This window comes from Psammomys obesus, unplaced genomic scaffold (assembly GCF_907164565.1).
Source record: "Psammomys obesus unplaced genomic scaffold, mPsaObe1.curated_primary_1811, whole genome shotgun sequence".
NCBI classification, from domain to species: Eukaryota; Metazoa; Chordata; class Mammalia; order Rodentia; family Muridae; genus Psammomys; species Psammomys obesus.
In genome coordinates this window covers 1,508,516-1,527,447 of record NW_026591086.1, presented here as the reverse complement: position 1 = coordinate 1,527,447, position 18,932 = coordinate 1,508,516, and the positions used below count along the sequence as shown (strand labels likewise).

Genomic DNA, 18,932 nt, shown 5'->3' with positions numbered 1-18,932 from the left:
AGAAAGAAAGAAAGAAAGAAAGAAAGAAAGAAAGAAAGAAAGAAAGATTCATTCTGTTAAGTTCTGTTCCTCTAAAGCAGTGGTTCTCAACCTTCTTAATGCTGCGACTCTTTAATACAGTTCCTCATGTTCTGATGGGACCCCAACCCATAAAATTATTTTTGCTTCTACTTCATAATATGAACCGTAATGTAAATATCTGATAATGTAGAATGTATTTTCACTGTTATAAACTGAATCAAAGGCTTCACGAGCCATGGGTTGAGAACCCTGATATTATGAGCTGCTAAGTCCAAGTCAAAATTGTGATCCCAGCTAGGTGGAAGGCTGAGCTGATCTAGGCCTTTGCAGAGATAAAGAAAGAGGAATGAGTACTGTCAAATATGGGTGAGAGACAAAGACAGGAGGGATGGCTGTGGAAAGGAAGAAGCATCAGCAGAGCAGGGAGCTGAGCTGGGCTGTCAGGGATGAAAAGGGACCTCCAGAGAGGCTCTGTGGAGACCATGCTCAAAGGGAGCCAGTGACACAGCAGGGGGGAGGCTGTGACCATCAGACCACCACCACAGGGTGACTCTGCCCAGAGAAAAAAGCGAGGAAGGAAGCTGAGTCCCCAGTGTTCTGGCCTCCCTGTGAGACCTGCTGGCTCATGTGGACCCATGTGGGCCCGTGGGCTCTGACCTCCTTCCAACCCTGCCATTGGGGTCACTAGGTACCGTTTTTGTAATGCAGGAAGTCTTCAAACACAGTAAAGGCACCCTCCACTGGGCCGTTTTTGTAGATTTCCGCCATGATCTCCTTCTCATTGTTAGACACACTGTAGGAAGTGTACCCTGCAGAAGGAACAAAGCTGGTCAGGGTGAGAAAGCGCCTCCAGCCCCCCCAGCAGAGGTCAAGGTAAGAAGTAAGCAGAGTTACACAGTCCTAGAAGAGGCCAGAGGTTTAAAACCAGGTTCTAACCCCTTGCAAAACAATGGTCTGCCTGGTCCCTTGGAGCTCAAAGGAGCTGAGCCAGGACAGAGTGGACCAGGCAGAGTATGAAGCATGTAGCTCTGTCCAGTGAGACAGATGCGAATTACCCAGCTTCCCTTCTTCTTGCTGCTTCCAGGGTTTCTTGGGGTATCCTTGGCTGTCCTGAAACCCTCTCTGTAGACCAGGCTGGCCTCAAACTCAGAGACCCGCCTGCCTCTGCCCCCTGCTGGGATTAAAGGTGTGCGCAGCTGCCGCCACCGACGCCGACACCACCACTGCCACCACCACCACCGCCACCGCTCTGGCCTTTTAGCACTCGGTGACACTGGCCTCCCTCCCTCAGCAGGCCCAAGCCAGGTCCCGCCTTACCGTAGTGCTTGTCTTCTTTGTAGGATGGGGAATAGCCAGCCTCACAGCTCTTGGTGCACCTGGGAGTCTCTCCTTCTCCACTGCACTTCGGCCGGCTGCCGTTGACATGGTGTTCGCAGGGAGGGATGGTGTAGGGTAGGCAGCCTGACGAATGGAGGGGACAAGGTGACATCAGCCTGCAACCCCCACTGTGAGATCCCCCTCCCCCGGCCAGGTAGGACTGGGGTGCAGCCAGACCACGTCTGCATCCTGTGGGGTCTGCGCTTGTAGTGAGGGTGCTCTGGCTAACTATCTATCAGCTGGCCCTTGACCTTCCCTTTACACTAGAAAGGGAAGCCACCAACACTTGCCTATCAAATCCACCTTCGAGACAGGAGTGGTGGGCGCACACTCACCTATGTGAGAATTGTAGAGTCCACCAGAAACCACGCCTTCTCTTGTCCAAAAGCCCCAGGCTGCAGAGGGATAGCCACCATTACAGCTGAAAAAGAGCTTTTGTCAATGGCAAGAGAGCACCAGCTGTCCCCACAGATCAATGCATGCTACAAATACCAAGGTCACCCCCGCCCGCGCATACACTGTCCTCAGTGTACCCTCCCACAGTCCAACATCCCATTCACCCTATCTCCACTGTCACTCCACCAGGGGCCTAGCCAAGCTCCATCTCCATCCACAAGGACACACGGACTCTTTTTTTTTCAAACATCCAAATCAAACTGAGCTTCAACACTCCCCTCTTCCTGAAATAGTGGTTCTCAACTACAAAGGCACCCTCCATTACCTGTAGTCTGATTTCTTTCTTCCTTCCTTCCTTCCTTTTTCTATCTCTTCCTCCCTCCCATCTTCCCGTCTTTCTCTCTCTCTTTCTAAAGGAAGGTCTCTCTATGTAGTCCTGGCTGTCTTAGAGCTCATTATGTACACCAGGCTGAGATCCTCCCGCTCTGCCTCCCAAGGGCTGAGACTAAAGGCATGCACCACCACACCCACAGTACTTTGATTTCTGAGGTTTTATTATACCATCAACTAAGGTCCAAACACGTTAAGTGGAAATTTCCAGAACAGATTCCTCAGAATTATCTGCACACTGTTCTGAGTAGCACAGTGAAATCTCACACTGCCTGGTCCATTAAGAATCGAACACCCAGCACCTCTGTCCAGAGAATCCACGCTGTATACGCTACTATCTCCAGTCAATTGAGAACCATCTTGGTTATCAAATCCACAGCTTCGACGCTGCCGTGTGGGTACAAGTGACCCTTGATAACCAATTAAGTCTAACAGTGGTGATACTGGCACCTCAGACATGTCAAAGAGAAGCTGTAAGTGCCTTCTTTGTGTGAAAAGGCACACGTTCTGAAAAATCAGGAAGTGAGATTTCTGTGATCTACAGTAAAGATGACTCTTCTATTCCTTAAATTATGAAGAAGGGAGGGTTCACACGGTTTCCAGGCCACCTGCTGGACTCTAAAGAGTTAGAGCCACAGTGAATGTATGCTCAGCTGAGACGGCGACAGGACCATGAAGGCAACAGGCAAATACAGGGTCATGCCCTGCTTTAAGACGTCCGCTTGGGTTGGGACTGTACTTAGGAGAACCCCTTGCAAAACAAGGTGTGGTGAGGCCCAGACACATTTCTTTTGAAACTCTCAGGGATATCTGACCTGCACCACTGCTATAGACTAAGGGCCCCGATGACACTGGAGAGCACCTGAGTTACGGACTGAGTTTAATGTGACACCCCACCGCCTTAACACCGCCTCCCCAACAGAGGTCTGCATCCTTACAGAGCAGACCAGTATATTTTCCTGAGCGGGGGATGGGAGTGGGAGATGATGGGGGGAACAAGTAAGGATAAGAGCCAGACAGGGAACAGAAGGTAATCACAACGTTTGGAGACCACGTTCTGCCAGGACTCTGTCCCCACTGAGCTTAGGCCAATCTGGTTCTGAGAAGCTCAACAGCAGCAGCTACCACAGAGTCGTCTCAGCCATGGAAACAGATTTCTCCCGAGGCAGCTGTCAGCTACTCAGTACAGGTGGCTAGGGTCTCCAGGAACAGGTACCCATTGCTTACCCGTCCCCACACCGGCTACCACAGCAGGTAAGCAGGTCCTGAGCAGACACCTCCACGTTGACTCTGCCTCTGGTGTGGATGCAGATCCGGTCAGACATGGCTTCCGCTGCCCCGAATGCCTGTGTTAACAGTCAGAACTGCCTCAGAAGAAGCCCACCTTGCTGAAGCAGGGAGGGCCCTCAGCCTTCTGAATGCTTAGACCCTTTTCAATGTCAGGTGAGGCTCCTGGGCTCACACTTAGCATCAAAGAGATCAATGCAGCAGGCCTTCTGCCCGGGAACTTGGCTCATGTGGAGCAAACTCCGAGGCAGAGAGCAGATGGGAGCCAGCATGGGCACAAGAGGGCCACGAGGACTCAGTATGACTGACCAGGCTCATCTGGAGGCGAGGAAAGGACTGTGTAGATGGGCGGCTGAGATGGCCGCCCAACACCAGGAACATATTTAATGTCACTGGATTGAATACTTAGTTAAAAGGGTTGCATTTTCTGCCGTGCACATTTTGCCATAGTTTAAAAAGCACAGACAGCCTGCTGGCAGAACACTCATGAAGCCGTGTTGGATCAGAGATGCTGTATTTCCTGAGGGAAAGCGGCTTCACAGCCAGTGTACAAGACCCAATGCACGCCCATCATGGTGCATCCGCCACTCACTCCGTCCTTGCAGTAATTCCTGGCCACAAGGATCATAAACCAGAGTGGCGGAAAGAAACGGACTTCAGACATCTCCCTCGCCTCGTCACAGCTGGGCCCTCCCTAGATACACCAGGCCCCATCCAGTTTTCTTCCGGAAGCCCTTCCCACCAGCACGGTCTTACCCAACAGGAGCCGCAGGAGCCCTGGTCTCTAATCTCTTTGATGGTCGGGCAGTCAGGCCACTGTTCCCGGGCATCGAAGGTTTCAGGTAGATTAATGCCCTCAGCGAACCCAACCCTGGGCAAAGGAAGGGCTGTTACAAATTACAGTTCCCTCCCTCACCCCTGAAAGACTCGGCTAAGGGCAGCTGGCCTGAGACTGAGCTGTAGCTCTTAGAGAGGGGGTGAGACATAGGCAGGAGGCGTCATTTACCACTTCCCAGTATGACTCAGCATTGTGTACATTTCTATACTTATTTAATGGGTACTGTCAACTATCCTACTGGTAGGATACAGGTAAGCCTTCCCCCCCCCATCCCTTTTTCTTCTTCTTCTTCTTCCTCCTCCTCCTCCTTTTTTTTAGATAGGGTCTGGCTACGTAGCCCAGGCTAGCCTGGAACTCTTCATCCTCCTACCATGACCAAGTCCTTAGTGAACGTTGGAATTACAGGCAATACCTCACCACATCCCATTCAAATAAGACTTAAATAACAATAATTCTTCACATGTATTTTTAGGTTGGTGTTGTGGATATACGGGGGGGGGGGGACTATGATTCATCCTTTTCTGTTGGGTTGATTTATTTAGTGTAGAAGTGGTTTGCCTGTACGTATGTCTGCGCACTACATGCGTGCCTGGTGGCCTCAGAGGTCAGAAGGCATTAGATCCCCTGGAACTGGCATTATGTGTTTGAGCCAGGAACTGAACCCAGATCCTCTGCGAGGGTAACCAGTGCTCTTAACCACTGAACCATCTTTCTGGTCCTGGGATTCGTTTTCTTTTATTTTCCTTGAAGAGACACTTGGCAATGCCTAGGTTAGACGTGCCTATCCTAGGTGTTAGGGCTATCTACGGAAAGCATCCAGATTCTCTCATTAACTCTGAAGAAGCAGCTGACAGCTAAGCATCCTCAGTTTGATGCGTGGACTGGTGTCGGGGCAGGATGCAGAGGTGTGTGTCTGGCAGGAAGACCATGAGTTCAAGGCCACAGCCAAAACCCTGAAGGGCACAGTGTATCTGAGGATCCTGCTGTGCGTCTGTCATGAGAAGGGAGAGCCAGGCAGAGACATGCACTGGGCCTTTGCTCCTGTATGTATTGCGCCCTACTGACTCTAAAGTAATGCCTTCAGTCTTTTCCCACCTTTCTGACTTGGAATTTCTAAAATATTAAACTGTGCCGTGCCTTCAGCCCAACATGAGTTAGACAACACCATCACCATCCTCAGACAGACATTCCTAATCCTTGCTAAGAACAATTTCCCCATGAAAATGTCCATTGCAGTTTTCCAGAAAAATCAACTATAAATGGCAGCTCCCATGGACTGTCCTTGAATTATTCAGAGCTGAGTGTAGCCAGACCTCAACTGCCAAGCCTGGGGCCTCATGTGAGGATGAGACAAGGTAGTAAATCCAGCATTTGAGGCCATCTCTGAAGAACACACCTAGGGAATTCAGAAAGGGCTTCCTCTACCTCTCCCTATACCCCAACACTAGCACTACTGCTCACAAGCCAGGGCATGGGAGCAGGGTCTCCTGCAGACAGTGTCACTCACCTTTCTGGCAGCTTGGGTCCACCCAGGATGGTACCACACAGCCTCTTCAGATAGCTCATTTCAACATTGTAGAAGTTGCGTCCAGCCTGGAAGAGAGCCACACCAGGACAGTCACCCACCCGCCGAGGGGCTTCAGAAGATGGGGATGTGAAGGTCAGGGGTCCTGCTCAATTCAGGAAGTGAGGGGAATAGGCAGAGCGATTCAGGGTCAGGGCACAGCTCTCAGACTATCGCGTCTTCTCTAATTTGCTTTCAGCTATTAGCAGGAGAGCTGGCCCAGACCTGGAGGAAATGATGGCAGGAAGTAGTAAGAAACCACCTCATCTTCCGGGGTAGCTTCCCCAGGGCCCACCTCGTTTTCAAGCTCACATCCCTCCACACACCTCCACGGACAAGTGTTCACACATATGTGCACTCCCATAATGCAATGTGGAGACCAGGGGGGAGGCTGGTGTGGTCCAGGAGCTTCAGGTTCCAGAAAAGAATGGCCTATGGCCAGTTAGTCACCTCAGAAGCAGAGTGCACAGGGTAACCCAGAACAGGGACCCACAAAGACGGACAGACAGACAGACAGGAAATAGCAGCACAGCCTACCTGCCACGTTGTGTTGTGTTTATTGACATAGTTGATCAGGTCATCCGACAGTTGGTGGAAGGAAGGACTGTTGTGGGCACTGGCCAGTGCCAGCAGGCAAGAGAGAGTGATCAAGGACCACCACATTCTGGAAGCTGGATCCTGCACCCTCCTAGAAAGAACACAGGCAGCATCAGAACCACTTCCACATGAGAGTCCTGCTCAGGCCCCCTGGCTGCCTTTATGGCCCCACCGTGAATGAAGCCCGGTTTGATGGGACACTGTAGCACACACGCCAGTATGTATGTCCGCTCGGGGCGACTTTTAAACCGTATGTACCTGATGAACTAAGTTTGAGAGATTCTTTTTGGTATTCTAGAACTGTTAGCTTTAAGCTGAATGGTGTAAACCCTACTCTGGGAAGTCTGAGGTGTTCAGAGTTCAGTTTAGGCCATGCAGCTACAACCTGCCTCAAAAAAAAAAAAAAAAAAAAAAAAGTCAATCTGTATGAATAAGTCCTGAGGAGAGCCAACGGGTGAGGAAACTAAAAGAAGTGATGTTCCCAAGCCTCACTTTAAAACATTTTCAATTTATTTTGTTTGTATGTATGTGTGGAGGACAACTTCTGGTTCTTTCCTTCTACTTCAGGCTTGGGTCATCTCCCCAGCTATGTGAGCTCCCTTCTTGGCAAGTTTCAAGCCAACACAAGCCGGGCTGGTGCCAGCTGCCGGGAACTAAAGAAGCACACTGACTACAGCAGGGGCACTAGGCTCCCAGGAGCCCCTCTGGTTTTTTTTCCTGCCAACCAAGGGCTTTGCTTCCAGCTCCTGAGAAGGAAAACTATTAATTACATCAATACCTTGGACCTTGGATCTTGTGAACTGGCTCTGAGTCAGGAGACCAGTCGTTTCCAGCTCAACCCATCAGTCACACCCTCTTGGGCAAGCAGCTAAGGGCCAGGTCTTTCCTGGGTGCTGACATGTGTGGTTTGAGCCTCGTGGGAGCAACAATAGGGGTGGGTAGTCTGGGACCCTGTCCTGACTCTAGGGCTTACAAGGAGCCAGCGCTCTCCATCAGGGTCAAAGGTTGAAAGGACATGGGGGGGGCACTGACTTATTCTTCCTGCCTATTTCCTGAGTGCTGGATCGCAGGCCTACAATTGTGTTACAGGAAAACTAAAAACTGTCATTTAAGTTCGGGCAACAACGTTGTGTCCTTAGTATCAGGACAGCAGCCTGGTGTGCGTGTGGTGGATTCGAGGGAGGGAATCTGAACAACAGCTTGTCTGTAAGAACGTTGTGTGCGAGCGGAAAGACTATTCTTGAAATGCTCCAACGGGGGCCTTCTAGAAGACCACAATGTGCTATAAAATGCCCGGTGACACTGGCTCAGAAAAAGTTCTACTGAAACAAAAAAGTAAGGCCACTCAAAACTCATCCTGGGTGTGGGAAGAGTGTGTGTGGGCCGGGGAAGGAGGAAGTGACACACTCCTGCAGATGTGCTTGCACAGCTGGCTGCCTGTTCTGGGAAAACAAGGAAGGCCAGCTCTTACACCTGGCTCCCTGACACAAAAAGTGCTACATGGAAGAGAGACCTCAAAACCGTGCAAGTCTGAGCTGGCTGTGTGCTTGTAATCCCAGGGCTCAGGAGGCCTGAGGCATGAGGAGCAAGGGCTCTTGGCTAGCCTTGGCTACACTACAATACACAGAACAAAGCAAGTGAAAAGCCCCCAAGCAAAGCTAACTCCCTGGAAAGCCTGAAACTGGCATAAACCATAACCTGTCAGGCATCGCATTAAAATTAAAAGTCTTACGCTGGCGATACGGCTCTGCAGATAAAGGTGCTTGTCGCCAAGCCCAATGACCTGGGTCTCATCCCCTGTTTGAGGAAGGACAGGACTGACTCTCACAAGTTGTCCTCTGGCCTCCACAGGTACACACATAATAAATCTTCATGATAAAGACGGCAACCAAGACACGTGGGAAAAACAGGGCTCCCATAAAAGCTTTGTGCCCCTGATAAAACAAGACTCGAACATCAGAGGACTTGGGGCTGAGATGTAGCTGAGAAGTAGATGGTCTCGCATACACGAGACTCTGGGTTCCAACCCCAGCACCACACACTCTCACATCAGACACAAGAACATGGTGGGAAAATGGATAGAGTGACTAAGAAAAAGTCCAGGTGGCCAATGCGGATACGAACATGTTTCAGCTTCAGGGTGGTACAGGTGAAATCGAGAAGCTGGCAGTCCCAGAGGCCAAAGCACTTTGGGTTCTTAGAGAGCGGAACCACAGAGAAGCCCGCCTAGACCTGTCAACTGAAACTGTATGCATGGGGTCAGCACTGGACATTTATCCGAACACATTTATCCCATAGACAGTGACAAGCATGCCAATGTCCACCAAACATCTTGCATGAACACAAGACCATAAATAAGACAAAGGTCCAGGAACATAGTAACTATTACATCACTAAAAGGGGCTCGACAGTTCAAAACAGCCACAGAAAACAAACCTAGCTGAAGCAAACCACGCTGTAGAAATGAAGTAAAACCACCCCAGTCCCACAGTTAGAAGACTGGGGACACAGGGGCTGTGTCTACTAAGCAGGCAGGTCAGGCGCCCTGAGGACTCCTTTTTGGCCTTCTATGGCTATGATGCAAAGTTTCCTGTGTAGAGCGCCCGGTACTGAGTTAAAACAGGTGGGTTTTAAGAGGGGGCTTGGTGGGAGGTCTTGGTGTATGACTCCCCCTCCTGTTCCCATTTGTCCTCTAGCTATGCAAGGGCTTCCTACCACAGGCATTCCTGCCAAGGCTCACACACACACTATGGTATAAAGGGCCCCAGAAAGAGGCCAAATCCATGGACTGCCTGGCCTTGAGCTTTCAGCCTCCCAGACAGTAAGCTATATAAACCCCCTTTCTTTAGAGTGCCCAGCTCTGGGTATCTCATTATAATAGTGGAAAATGGGCTAACACACACATACACACACGTATACTTTTAAACAAACATGTCCTTGTATTTCAAAGAATCCTCGCTTGTCTCATCACCCCATCCCTCTAAGGCTGGGCCTTTGCTGTAGCCCTAACTGGCCTGGAACTTGCTACACAGACCAAGCCAGCCTTGAACTTACAGTAACCCTCTGGCTTTTGAAGGCTGCGGCCACAAGTGCACCCTAGCACACCTAGCAAGGAATCCACTGACAAACAACCACAGCCACGAGGACAACTAAAGACCTTTGAAAATAGCCCTCGAATAATTAGCCACCATTTCCTGCTACCGGGAAGGCCCTACAGGCTTTCTATCTGACACACTTACTGTCTCCATTTCCAGTGACTCATGGGAAGCCTGTCTCACATGACCATGTGTCACCATTGCATGGCCTCCAAACCACGTCATGAGGTAAATGTCTCCTTTTTCTCTCAGCAGCACTTTCTCACTTGTACTTGACTTCTTAACCTTTTTGTGTGTTTTTGTGTGCATGCATGTTCAAGCGTATGCAAGTACAATCGATGTTTGGACCTCTGGAGACCAGGACAACAGGTGTTGTTGCTGATGTCATCCAGCTTATTTCCAAACAGGGGCTGGACCCTACCAAATAGGCAGGGCTGGCTGCTGCCAGTGAGCCTGTCTCTGCCTCCCCAATGCTGGCATTAGAAGTGTGCACCAACATGCCTGGCTTTTTTTTTTTTTTTTAACATGGGTTCTGGGGATCACTCAGGTCCTTGGGAACCAAACTTGGATCTTTGCACAAGTCCTTTTTCAGCTAAGTCATCTCCTAAGCCCCGAATCTGAATCTTTCCTCCCAGACAAGAGATATTGATGCAGAAAGACATTGATGTCTTTCCTCCAAGACAAGTGTCCGAGACAAGACATTGGAGTGTCCACTCCCTAGGGTGGGAGTCTGGATGAAGGAAGGGACTGGTAAGTGTGCTAGGATCTCCTATGTTGAAAGACTGATACCTTTGGGTTCACACCAGACTGTATGTTAGAGAATAAGAGTATCCCGAGATGCCCCATAGGGACTTGGCATCTGTTGAGCTGTTAAATATAAGCCGAGCCGGGAGGCTCGTTTCCATGGTAACTTGAAATTTTAAAAAAGATACCTTTGGGTTTCTGTGGTAGCAAAGAACACAGGCACTCTCATACCCCCCAAGGATTCTCAGGTTCCATAGTCTATAGCCCCTGGCCCCTGAAGTTGCAGGCTACTTTCTGGGAAGCTCAGTTTCCATTGGAGCCTACCCTTTACTCCTGGGCTTTATCCCCACCATCAGGTCTGCTGCAAACTCAGATACTGAGGCTTCAGCAGCTCAATAGCACCCACCCAATATCTAAGTCCACGTATAACAAGATGAATTCTGGGAAAAAGTCTTCACCTCCAAATCCCTAGATTCTCCACTCCTCCTCCAAGAGCAACCTTGGATGAGCACTGGAATCAAGCGAGGATTCACCTGGCCACCAGCCACTGTGGCTGCACTGGAGGGCTGACACCAACATCTGGATCTTGGTTCTGCTACTGTCACCCTTGGACACCGCCCTTCTCAGAGGCTCAGCTTCTGCACCTCCAAGGTGGCCATGAGCACCATGTTTCCAGGTGATGAGAGGAGCAAACGTGGCTAGAAAAACCCTGCATCAGTGCACACGGAGAGAAAGACAGCTGCTAGCTACAGCAGGCTCCATTCCTAATTCCGGTTTGCTCCAAACCCACTCTCAAAGCCTCCACTTGGCAGGAGTCTGAATTAACACAAGCTTCCACCCTCAGGAAAATCCACAAGCCTTGTCAAAAGGCTTGAGACAATCGTCTGAAATGTATGAAGCATGCTGTCCCCACGTAGAGTGCCAGGAGCTGATTCCCTGAAGACACCAGTCTTCACACACACAGGCACTTTGGTGACACAGCTGATAGTGACAAGGATAAGCTAAGCTGTCCGTAAACCTGTCAACCTATCATGGATTCCAAGTCTTTGCCTGAAACAGAAACTGTCTTTTGTTTCCCCTAGTTTAGCAAGCACTTCCCTTTATTTCCCAATTCTGTGATTTGTATTTTTAGGTAACAGAAAGTCTTTATTTCACAAAAGAAGGGGGCTGGAACAGACAAGTGCATTCACCACTAACCAGCCTTCTCTCCCAGGTGTTCAAGTAGAGGGCAGCTGTGGGCACAATTTATTTCTAGCTCAAGCCAGCTGCTCCTGGGTCCCACTACCCTCTTCCTTTTCAAACCTACATAGCAATCAATGTCTTCACCGTCCTGCTATCGCTGTCGCTCACTCTACCCAACACTGTTACATGCACAGAATGGCTGGTAGGCTGGTGATCCCATCAACAGCAAAACCGTTCCCCAAAACTAGCTGAATGCCCTTCCTCAGACAAATATAGCCCCTGGGACTCTGGAAGAAAACGGAACAAACATCCAAGGAGAAGCTGATGCCAGGGTGAAGGAAACATGTAACGATACCTAAAAACACTGAAGGACCTCAGGCTTGACAAAGCAAGCTTTCTTGGGTCGCCAGGCAGTCTCAGGTAGACTAGAGACTAAATCTACATTCTGAAGTCTGAAAGGAGTCAGAACGTGTAGACCTGAAAAGTCCCACAGGCCTCCTGCCACGTCCTAGATAAGTGCACACACATCCTTCTCCCCCTGACAGTGGTTCAAGGACCACAAGGCCGACCTCTCACATACCAGCTCCAAACTATCAGAAGCATGAAATGTTTTGCCCACAGCCACAAACTGTGACCATGCATCATAGATGTGCAGAGGGGCTCTCCACCAGGAGGTGGGAAAAGAGGATGGGAAGACCTGCTGGGGCCAGGACACTGCACTTTATGAGTTTCTCTTCCATAAAAACAGACTTGCCTAGGCTTCGCCTGTCATTAAGGGCGCCTGCTCCTCAAGTTTTGACCACTTCAGTCCACCCACAGAACAAGACCGTGGGAGCTTCATTTCCTCTTGACTGGTTTGCCCAGTTGCTCCCAATGCAGGGGCAGCTATAGCGAAAGCAGATGTCCTAATCTCAAAGGGGTGCAGAGCAGACCTGCAGGCCAGAGACTCCTCCTTTTGCTAAGTATGAATCGCAGCTTTGATGTGGGCTTCAGATTTCACATGCCTGCCTCTGGTAGGACACTGTAAATTGATTCATGGCTGATCCTTAAGAACAAAAAACAGCTTATAAGGGCTGCCCACAGCTTCCATCTACCCTCGGCACATCTGGAGTGGAGGCTAGAGATGTAATTCAGACCCAGAACACTCACCTGCTCAATTGGGATAATACCTCCATAAGATCAGACTGTGGGCAAGCCAACAGGGCAATTTCTTAACTAGTGATTGATGGGGGAGAGCCTACCCATGGTACACAGAGCCATCCTTGAGTTCTATAGGAAAGCAGGCTGAGCAAGCCATGGGGAGCAAGCCAGTAAGCAGCACCCCTCCACAGCCTCTATATCAGTTCCTGCTTCTAGGCTGCAGTCCTGTTTGAGCTCCTGTTCTGACTTTCTTCGATGATGGGACTAGAATGTGGAAGTGTAAACCAAATAAGCCCTTTCTTTCCCAAGTGGCTTTTGGTCATGGTGTTTCATCACAGCAACAGTAATCCCAACTAGGACAGGCCTTCATTTAAGAGAGACATCATTAAATTGTTGGTAGGAGACAAGACAATTTGACTGGACAGTCCACATTCCCAGAAACGTTTGTTCTTTAGCTTTGTTCCTCAGCTCCTCAAGACCCGTATAGAGTTGCTTCCGAGATGTGTGGGGTAAGTATATTCCCCAGCTCTGCTTCTAGAACACACACAGGGCAAGGCTTTTAAAGACCTTACGATGTAAAATGAGATTAGTGTTCTATGCATCTCAGCTTGTTCCCTAATTCGATTGCAGGCTAAATTAAGCTCCAGGCTGCTCAGGCCGAGGCCCAGGCAGACAATGTAAGCAAGTGGCAGAAACGCTTTGTCTGTGAGCTGAGAACCTTCTCCTTTCTTGGGGTCCCTGGAAGAAGTAGTCCCTCTCAAGGCTTATGGAAGCGATAGACAGAGCTACTCTTGGGAAGTGCCTCCCTGTACCAAACTAGGAACAACCAGCAGCAGGCAGAGCCACCAGACAACCTCTGGCACTGCTGACTTGACTCTATAGCTCTCTATGCACACAGCAGCCAACACGCAGTATCCCGGGGTAATTACCTTTATCTTAAAAAGTATCCGGGTTTGAGACTAGGGCTATACTTCAGCTGGCAGAGTGCCTGCCTTAGCATCCTGGGTTCAGCCCCCAGTGTCCACTAAACCAGAGGTAGTGAGTGGTAGATGCCTATAACACCAGCTCATGAAGAGGCAGGATAAGGGGCTCAATGCCATCCTTGGCTACACTGTGAATTTGAGGCCAGCCTAGAATATAAGACTGTCTCAGAACACCCCCTGTCCCTAAAAAGTATCCTATTTAGTGTAAAAAATTATGACCATCATACTACCTGTAATAAAGCCTTATATAATGTTTATTCTACTATTTGATTATCAAAACAAAGCACAGCCCCAAACCCAGAAGGGGCCAATAAGTGGAGAATGACTGGCAGTCTGCCTGAATCCTGATACGGCTTGATAGACTTTTGACTGGCACAAGCTGGCCAGCACCATCTGCCTTGTGCAAGGTAGAAGGACATGTGACTCCTGTGAGGGCTCACCTCCTGCCTGGGCCAGATCAGCACAGGTCAGAGGGTCAGAGGACAGCCAACTCTGCTCTGAGAGCAGATTCTCTAAGAGTTCTCTAGTGTTCTGTGGATGGCCCTTATCAGCCTTACTCTCTTCCATGCAGCCTGCTGGGAAGGTGTAGTATCTTGGCCAGATACTATAGAATTACTGACCCAGTAAAAACAGGTTAAAAGCTGAGATCACAGGCCACAGGTCCTTCCCAGGATTCAGCTTATATAAAAACGCCAGTTCTGGAAAGAGCCTTCCAGTCTTGTAAAAGGCTTCTATTTCACAGGAGAGGGAAACTGAGGCATGAGAAGAGACCACAGAGCAGGTCCTGAATGGCTATAGCTTAGTAGGGATCTGTCACCTTCAGGAGACAGAATTCTAGGTCAAATTCCACCACAGCAATCTGAGTGACTGTAATCATGTCACAGATGTGCAGGTGATTTCACTTCATCATAAAGTCCCCCCAATCTCACACACCTCCTGAATTCTAAAAATTAGAAACTAAGGCTTGGAGGACATGGTTCAGTGGGGGGGGAAGGTATTACTGTGAAGTCTCAAGGACCTGGGATTAAATTCCTAATACCCAGGGAAATGCTATGAGGACTTGGTGGCCCGCATTTGTAATCCCAGCATTTGACAGAGAAAAGAGATTCCTGGGGCAAGCTGGATAGCTAGACTAACCAAATCGATAGGCTCAGGCTCTAAGTAGCCCTACCTCAGGAAGCGGACAGTGATCTCAGAAGCTGCCCTATCACGTGGGAGGGCTGAGGCAGGACTGTCCAGTTCACAGCCTGGCTGGATTATAAATCAGCACCTGTCTCAAAAAAAACCACCCGAGAGGGATAGTGGAGGGAGGAGACCGGTTAAAGCTGGCTGGGTATCATTCAGTCCGATGGCAGAGGGCATGATTAGCACGCCCAAGGCCGTGGGCTGGAACTCAGCCTGACAGATAGGAGTTTCAGCATGCAGCAGAGCTACACCCCAAGAACTTCCACCATGCTCAGTGCAGGGAGGAATAGAAACTGTCAGCGACGGAAAACACTCCAGATGCAGCCCCTACTCCTTCTTAGGCAGCTCCTGGAGCATGCCAAGACAATGGGAGCAGAGGTATGGGCGGCTGGACAAAGACAATACACACCTTCATACACTCCCTTCCTATCAGTCCCACCGGAGTCCCTGCTTTCCTTCTCGACTCTCAAAAGTTCAATCGCACACAGCAAGACCTCACACACATCTAATATTTTCCTTCCATCAGACCATCAAAAGTCAGTGAACCCGAGACTTGACATCTTAAGGTTTCCACCCAGACTGTGTAAGGGCCTCAGCCTAGATGGCTGAATCAGCATCTCCAGGGAACCAGTTTCAACCTGGAGCTAAGAGCTTCTACCCTCCTCTGCCTGACTGGTCTGAAAACACTTGATCCAACAACCAAGGGAAGTGCTAAAAAGCCTGTGAGGCCACCTGGGCCAGGGAAGCACAAACGTGAGCCCACCCCCCAGCTCCATGGAGTCCCTGTAGGCCTGGGACACGTGTCTTTAAAGGGGCAGAGGTCATCTTCCTCCAGGCTGCCTTCTTTCAAGCATGCCTGTTTTCTGGAAGGAAGGAGGGTTGGGAGGTGAAACAGCTTCACCCTATAGGCAGACGGTCCTGGAATTCATTATGTAGCCCAGACTGGTTTCCAATGCACAGAGATCCTCCCACCTCAGCCTTCCAAGTGCTGTGATTAACTGGATCTGGTATGCCTCTGGGAGCTCTGGAGTTTTAGGTCACCATGGCCAGAACCTATGGGAAGCAATTCTCCCTTGAAGGGCCGTGAGGGGAAGTGGGAGCACCTTTCACCAACGTTCTGCACGCTACCCTTCTGAATCTGCAGGCTGAAAACGAACAGACCTCGGCAGCAGTCCCTCCCAGAGGAGACCCACCTGGGGAAAAAGTCTTCTCGAGACACCAAAAGGTGTTAGGCCTCCCTTTGAACCCCACAATCTATCTCTCTTCCCAACAGGTGAGAGGATCTGGTCAGGTGGAGGAAAGGTGTCGGTGGGCGCTGGTCTTTTAATTCAGGCCCCTAGGGGACCAAGTCAAATTCACCTGGTCCGCAGCCCTGATGCCCCACCCCACCTCTTGTATGCTACCCCCTCAGGGCCAGCAGGGCCCTTACTGAAGGAAGGGTGTCCTGTATGTCTCCCTACACCGCCCCCCCACCACATTTCCATTATCTTGGTCATCCGCCTCCAGAAAAAGGGACCGCAGCCCCTATCCTCTACTCCGTTCTGTTTGTCTTCCTGTTTCTCGGTTTAACTCTTCGGGCAGGTTCCACGACAGACACCCACTGCTAGGTTAGGTTCCTGTTTTCAATAGACCCGGTCTTCTAAGGTACCAGGCACTGCGTGGGTTTGTGTGTGGAAAGTTCCCGGGGCAGACTCTTTAGAATAAGCCACAAACTTGATACAGGTCGATACTCGCCCCAGCACCCCTGAGACCCGGAGCCTGCGGGCTGGAAGGAAAGCCAGGGCCGAACCCTTCCCTGCAGGCTCCTCCCTCGGAGCTCCCCGAAGTCCCCAGCTCCGCCCTTGGAGTGCGCCAAGGCCGCCGGAGGGAAGCCGAGCCGCGCGGGATCACCATCCCCGGCCCGAGACCTTGAAGGCCCAGAGCTCTGCCAGTCTGCAGGAGCCTAGGTCTCCTCTCCTAGAGGATCGCGACACGCCACGGTGCGGAGCATCTAGGGCCGCGAGGAACCGCGCCTGCGCCCTGGACAGGCGAGGGGCCTGTCACCGCCGCCCGCGCGCGGCCCGCTCCCCCGGCACCCCCATCCCCATCCCCCGGACCCTAGCCAAGGTGACTTCCGCCGCGGAGCCACTGCGCCCCGGGCACACTCACCAAGCGCAGCGCGACAGCCTAGGCCCGCTGCCGCCGAGCCGAATCGAGCCGCTGCGGGCCTCTCCGGTGCACCCCTAAGTACCCACGCAGCTCCGCCCGCCGCTGCGATGGCTGGTCACGTGACCCTCCGGCCCCACCCCTTCGTCCCGGGACTCCTGCACCGCGGACTCCCGCTCTCTCCAGCCGGCACAGAGATGCTCTCCAGGGACCTTTGGGGGAGCCCTGCGCCGGGAAGATGTGACATCTCCTACTGCATTCATCGGGAAGGCCCCGCGCGATCGGCGACCTGGAAATGGCTGTCGTCCCAGTGGAGCCTCCTGGCCTCAAACTCTGAAGCTCAGACCATCGTGGCTTAATGCTTGGGCTTAGACCAAGGAAGACAATCAAAACTAGAACTGGGCTGGGTTTGTAGCCCAGTGGTAGAGCTCTTGCCCATCAAGCCCAAGGCCTGGGTTCAATCCCCAGTTGAAAGAAAGGGAGGAAGGGAAAAGGAAAGGAAGGAAAAGAAAAGAAAAGGAAAAAGACAGAAAAAAAATAATAAAAACCTGCTTGAACTTCTTTCCAAGGCATGTTATGAGATCCGGAATTCCTGCCAGGCCATGTAGGAACCATGTAGGAACCTCCCCCATCTCCTGCTTGGTAGGTTTGCCAGTAAAGAAATTGGCTGACTTAGTTGGTCTGACAGAACATAGGATTCCTCCACCCCCCACCTCAGGTCTCCTTCAAGCACCCTCAGATCTCTCCAACCCTTAGGAATGGCCCCATGACTGCGTGGTATTTTATAGCCAGGCCTGCGACCATTATAAAAAAGCTATGGGTCTAGTAGATTCCAGGGCTCTGCCGGTAGGCTCCAAATTAAGGGCAGGAGTGGAGGTACCGTTACTGAACCCCAGTTGAGTGAAATGCCCTGAGGAACTCAGGAAACTTTCGGGAAAGGTAGGTCCAAGGCAAGCTGCCCGCCACTAACAGGTGGTAACTGGCTAGTCATTTTAGAGTAAAAAACACAAAAAAATGGCCAGTCTTTCTTGGCTAAAAGCCAAAAAACATCCTTGGGCATGTCCAGAGCCTTGTCCTTGGCAGGGGCTAGAGATGTTTGAAGCATCTACGCCAAAAAGTGTTTCTGGTTTTGCCATGGCCAGAGGCTGCCAGGAAGTGGGTCTTTCCTGAGAGCCATACTGAGAATGTGACCCAATCTGCAATGATCTCAGCACCTGGAATGAAACTGGACGGACCAGCTCATCCTCCTTTCTTCCTCCATTCACTAAAGGCCATTAACTCCCAAACAGTGGGAGCTGGACTCCCGTTCCCACTCCCTCCCGGAACCTCTCCTGTTGGCCTGTTTGTTTTATTATTTTATTTGGGTTATCTCCACCACCCTTCTCCGCCACAACCCCCTTCAACACTAGGTAGGAAAGACGGAAGGTTAGAGGGGAAAGGGGGCATTGAGATCTTTTTAGACTAATTCCTGCTGGTTGGGGACATTGAGTTCCTTGAAGCAAGTCCAATCTTCATCTTGTCAGGGTATTTCAACTTCTTCATCTCTTTTCTCTCGACCACTTGACAGAGCAGCAGGAAGAACAATCCTGCCTCTTTGCTGGGCACCCTGGCCTTTTCATACCCTCTCTGGAGTCCCCAGAGTTAAACTATCTTCAGCTGGCAACATCACGCCCCTGCCAGAGCCTGCACCAGGCAAATTGTCTGCTGCTGTGGACAGTCTGAAGCAGCCTGATATCCCACACCTGGGGTTAAAACAAAAACATGTTTACATAACCAGCTGCTAAGGAGCTCTGCCTTCTTACTCTCTTCAGCTCCCTACAGCACTCCCCTCTGACCCCTCCCTGCCAAAAATCCCTCACCTTCTGTGGTCCATAAATTTCATCCTTCAAAATTGAGAGACAAGAACTCAAAAGCTTCTGGCTTGGGGTGACCTTGATGGAGCTAAAAAGGGCTTTGTTTTAAAATGTTAAGGCATGTCCATATTACTG

At 50.7% G+C, this 18,932-nt stretch overlaps 1 protein-coding gene across 2 annotated transcripts in view; it reads right to left on the bottom strand.

Annotated features, from left to right (window-relative positions):
• The window catches only part of Ctsb (cathepsin B), a 20,569-nt gene extending 3,526 nt beyond the window's left edge, over nt 1-17,043 (bottom strand). Inside the window, exons 1-8 of one of the 2 annotated variants that reach the window (XM_055609653.1) lie at nt 16,948-17,043; nt 6,411-6,561; nt 5,817-5,902; nt 4,228-4,342; nt 3,412-3,530; nt 1,734-1,819; nt 1,339-1,482; nt 714-830 (exon numbers count right to left, since the gene is read on the bottom strand). In XM_055609653.1, the coding sequence (XP_055465628.1) occupies nt 714-830; nt 1,339-1,482; nt 1,734-1,819; nt 3,412-3,530; nt 4,228-4,342; nt 5,817-5,902; nt 6,411-6,536 (793 nt within the window). In that variant the 5' untranslated portion in view covers nt 6,537-6,561; nt 16,948-17,043. Of the gene's footprint in view, nt 1-713; nt 831-1,338; nt 1,483-1,733; nt 1,820-3,411; nt 3,531-4,227; nt 4,343-5,816; nt 5,903-6,410; nt 6,562-16,947 lie in introns of those variants that run through there. The other variant, XM_055609654.1, reaches the window with a different exon arrangement.
• Between the last annotated feature and the right edge of the window lie 1,889 nt (nt 17,044-18,932).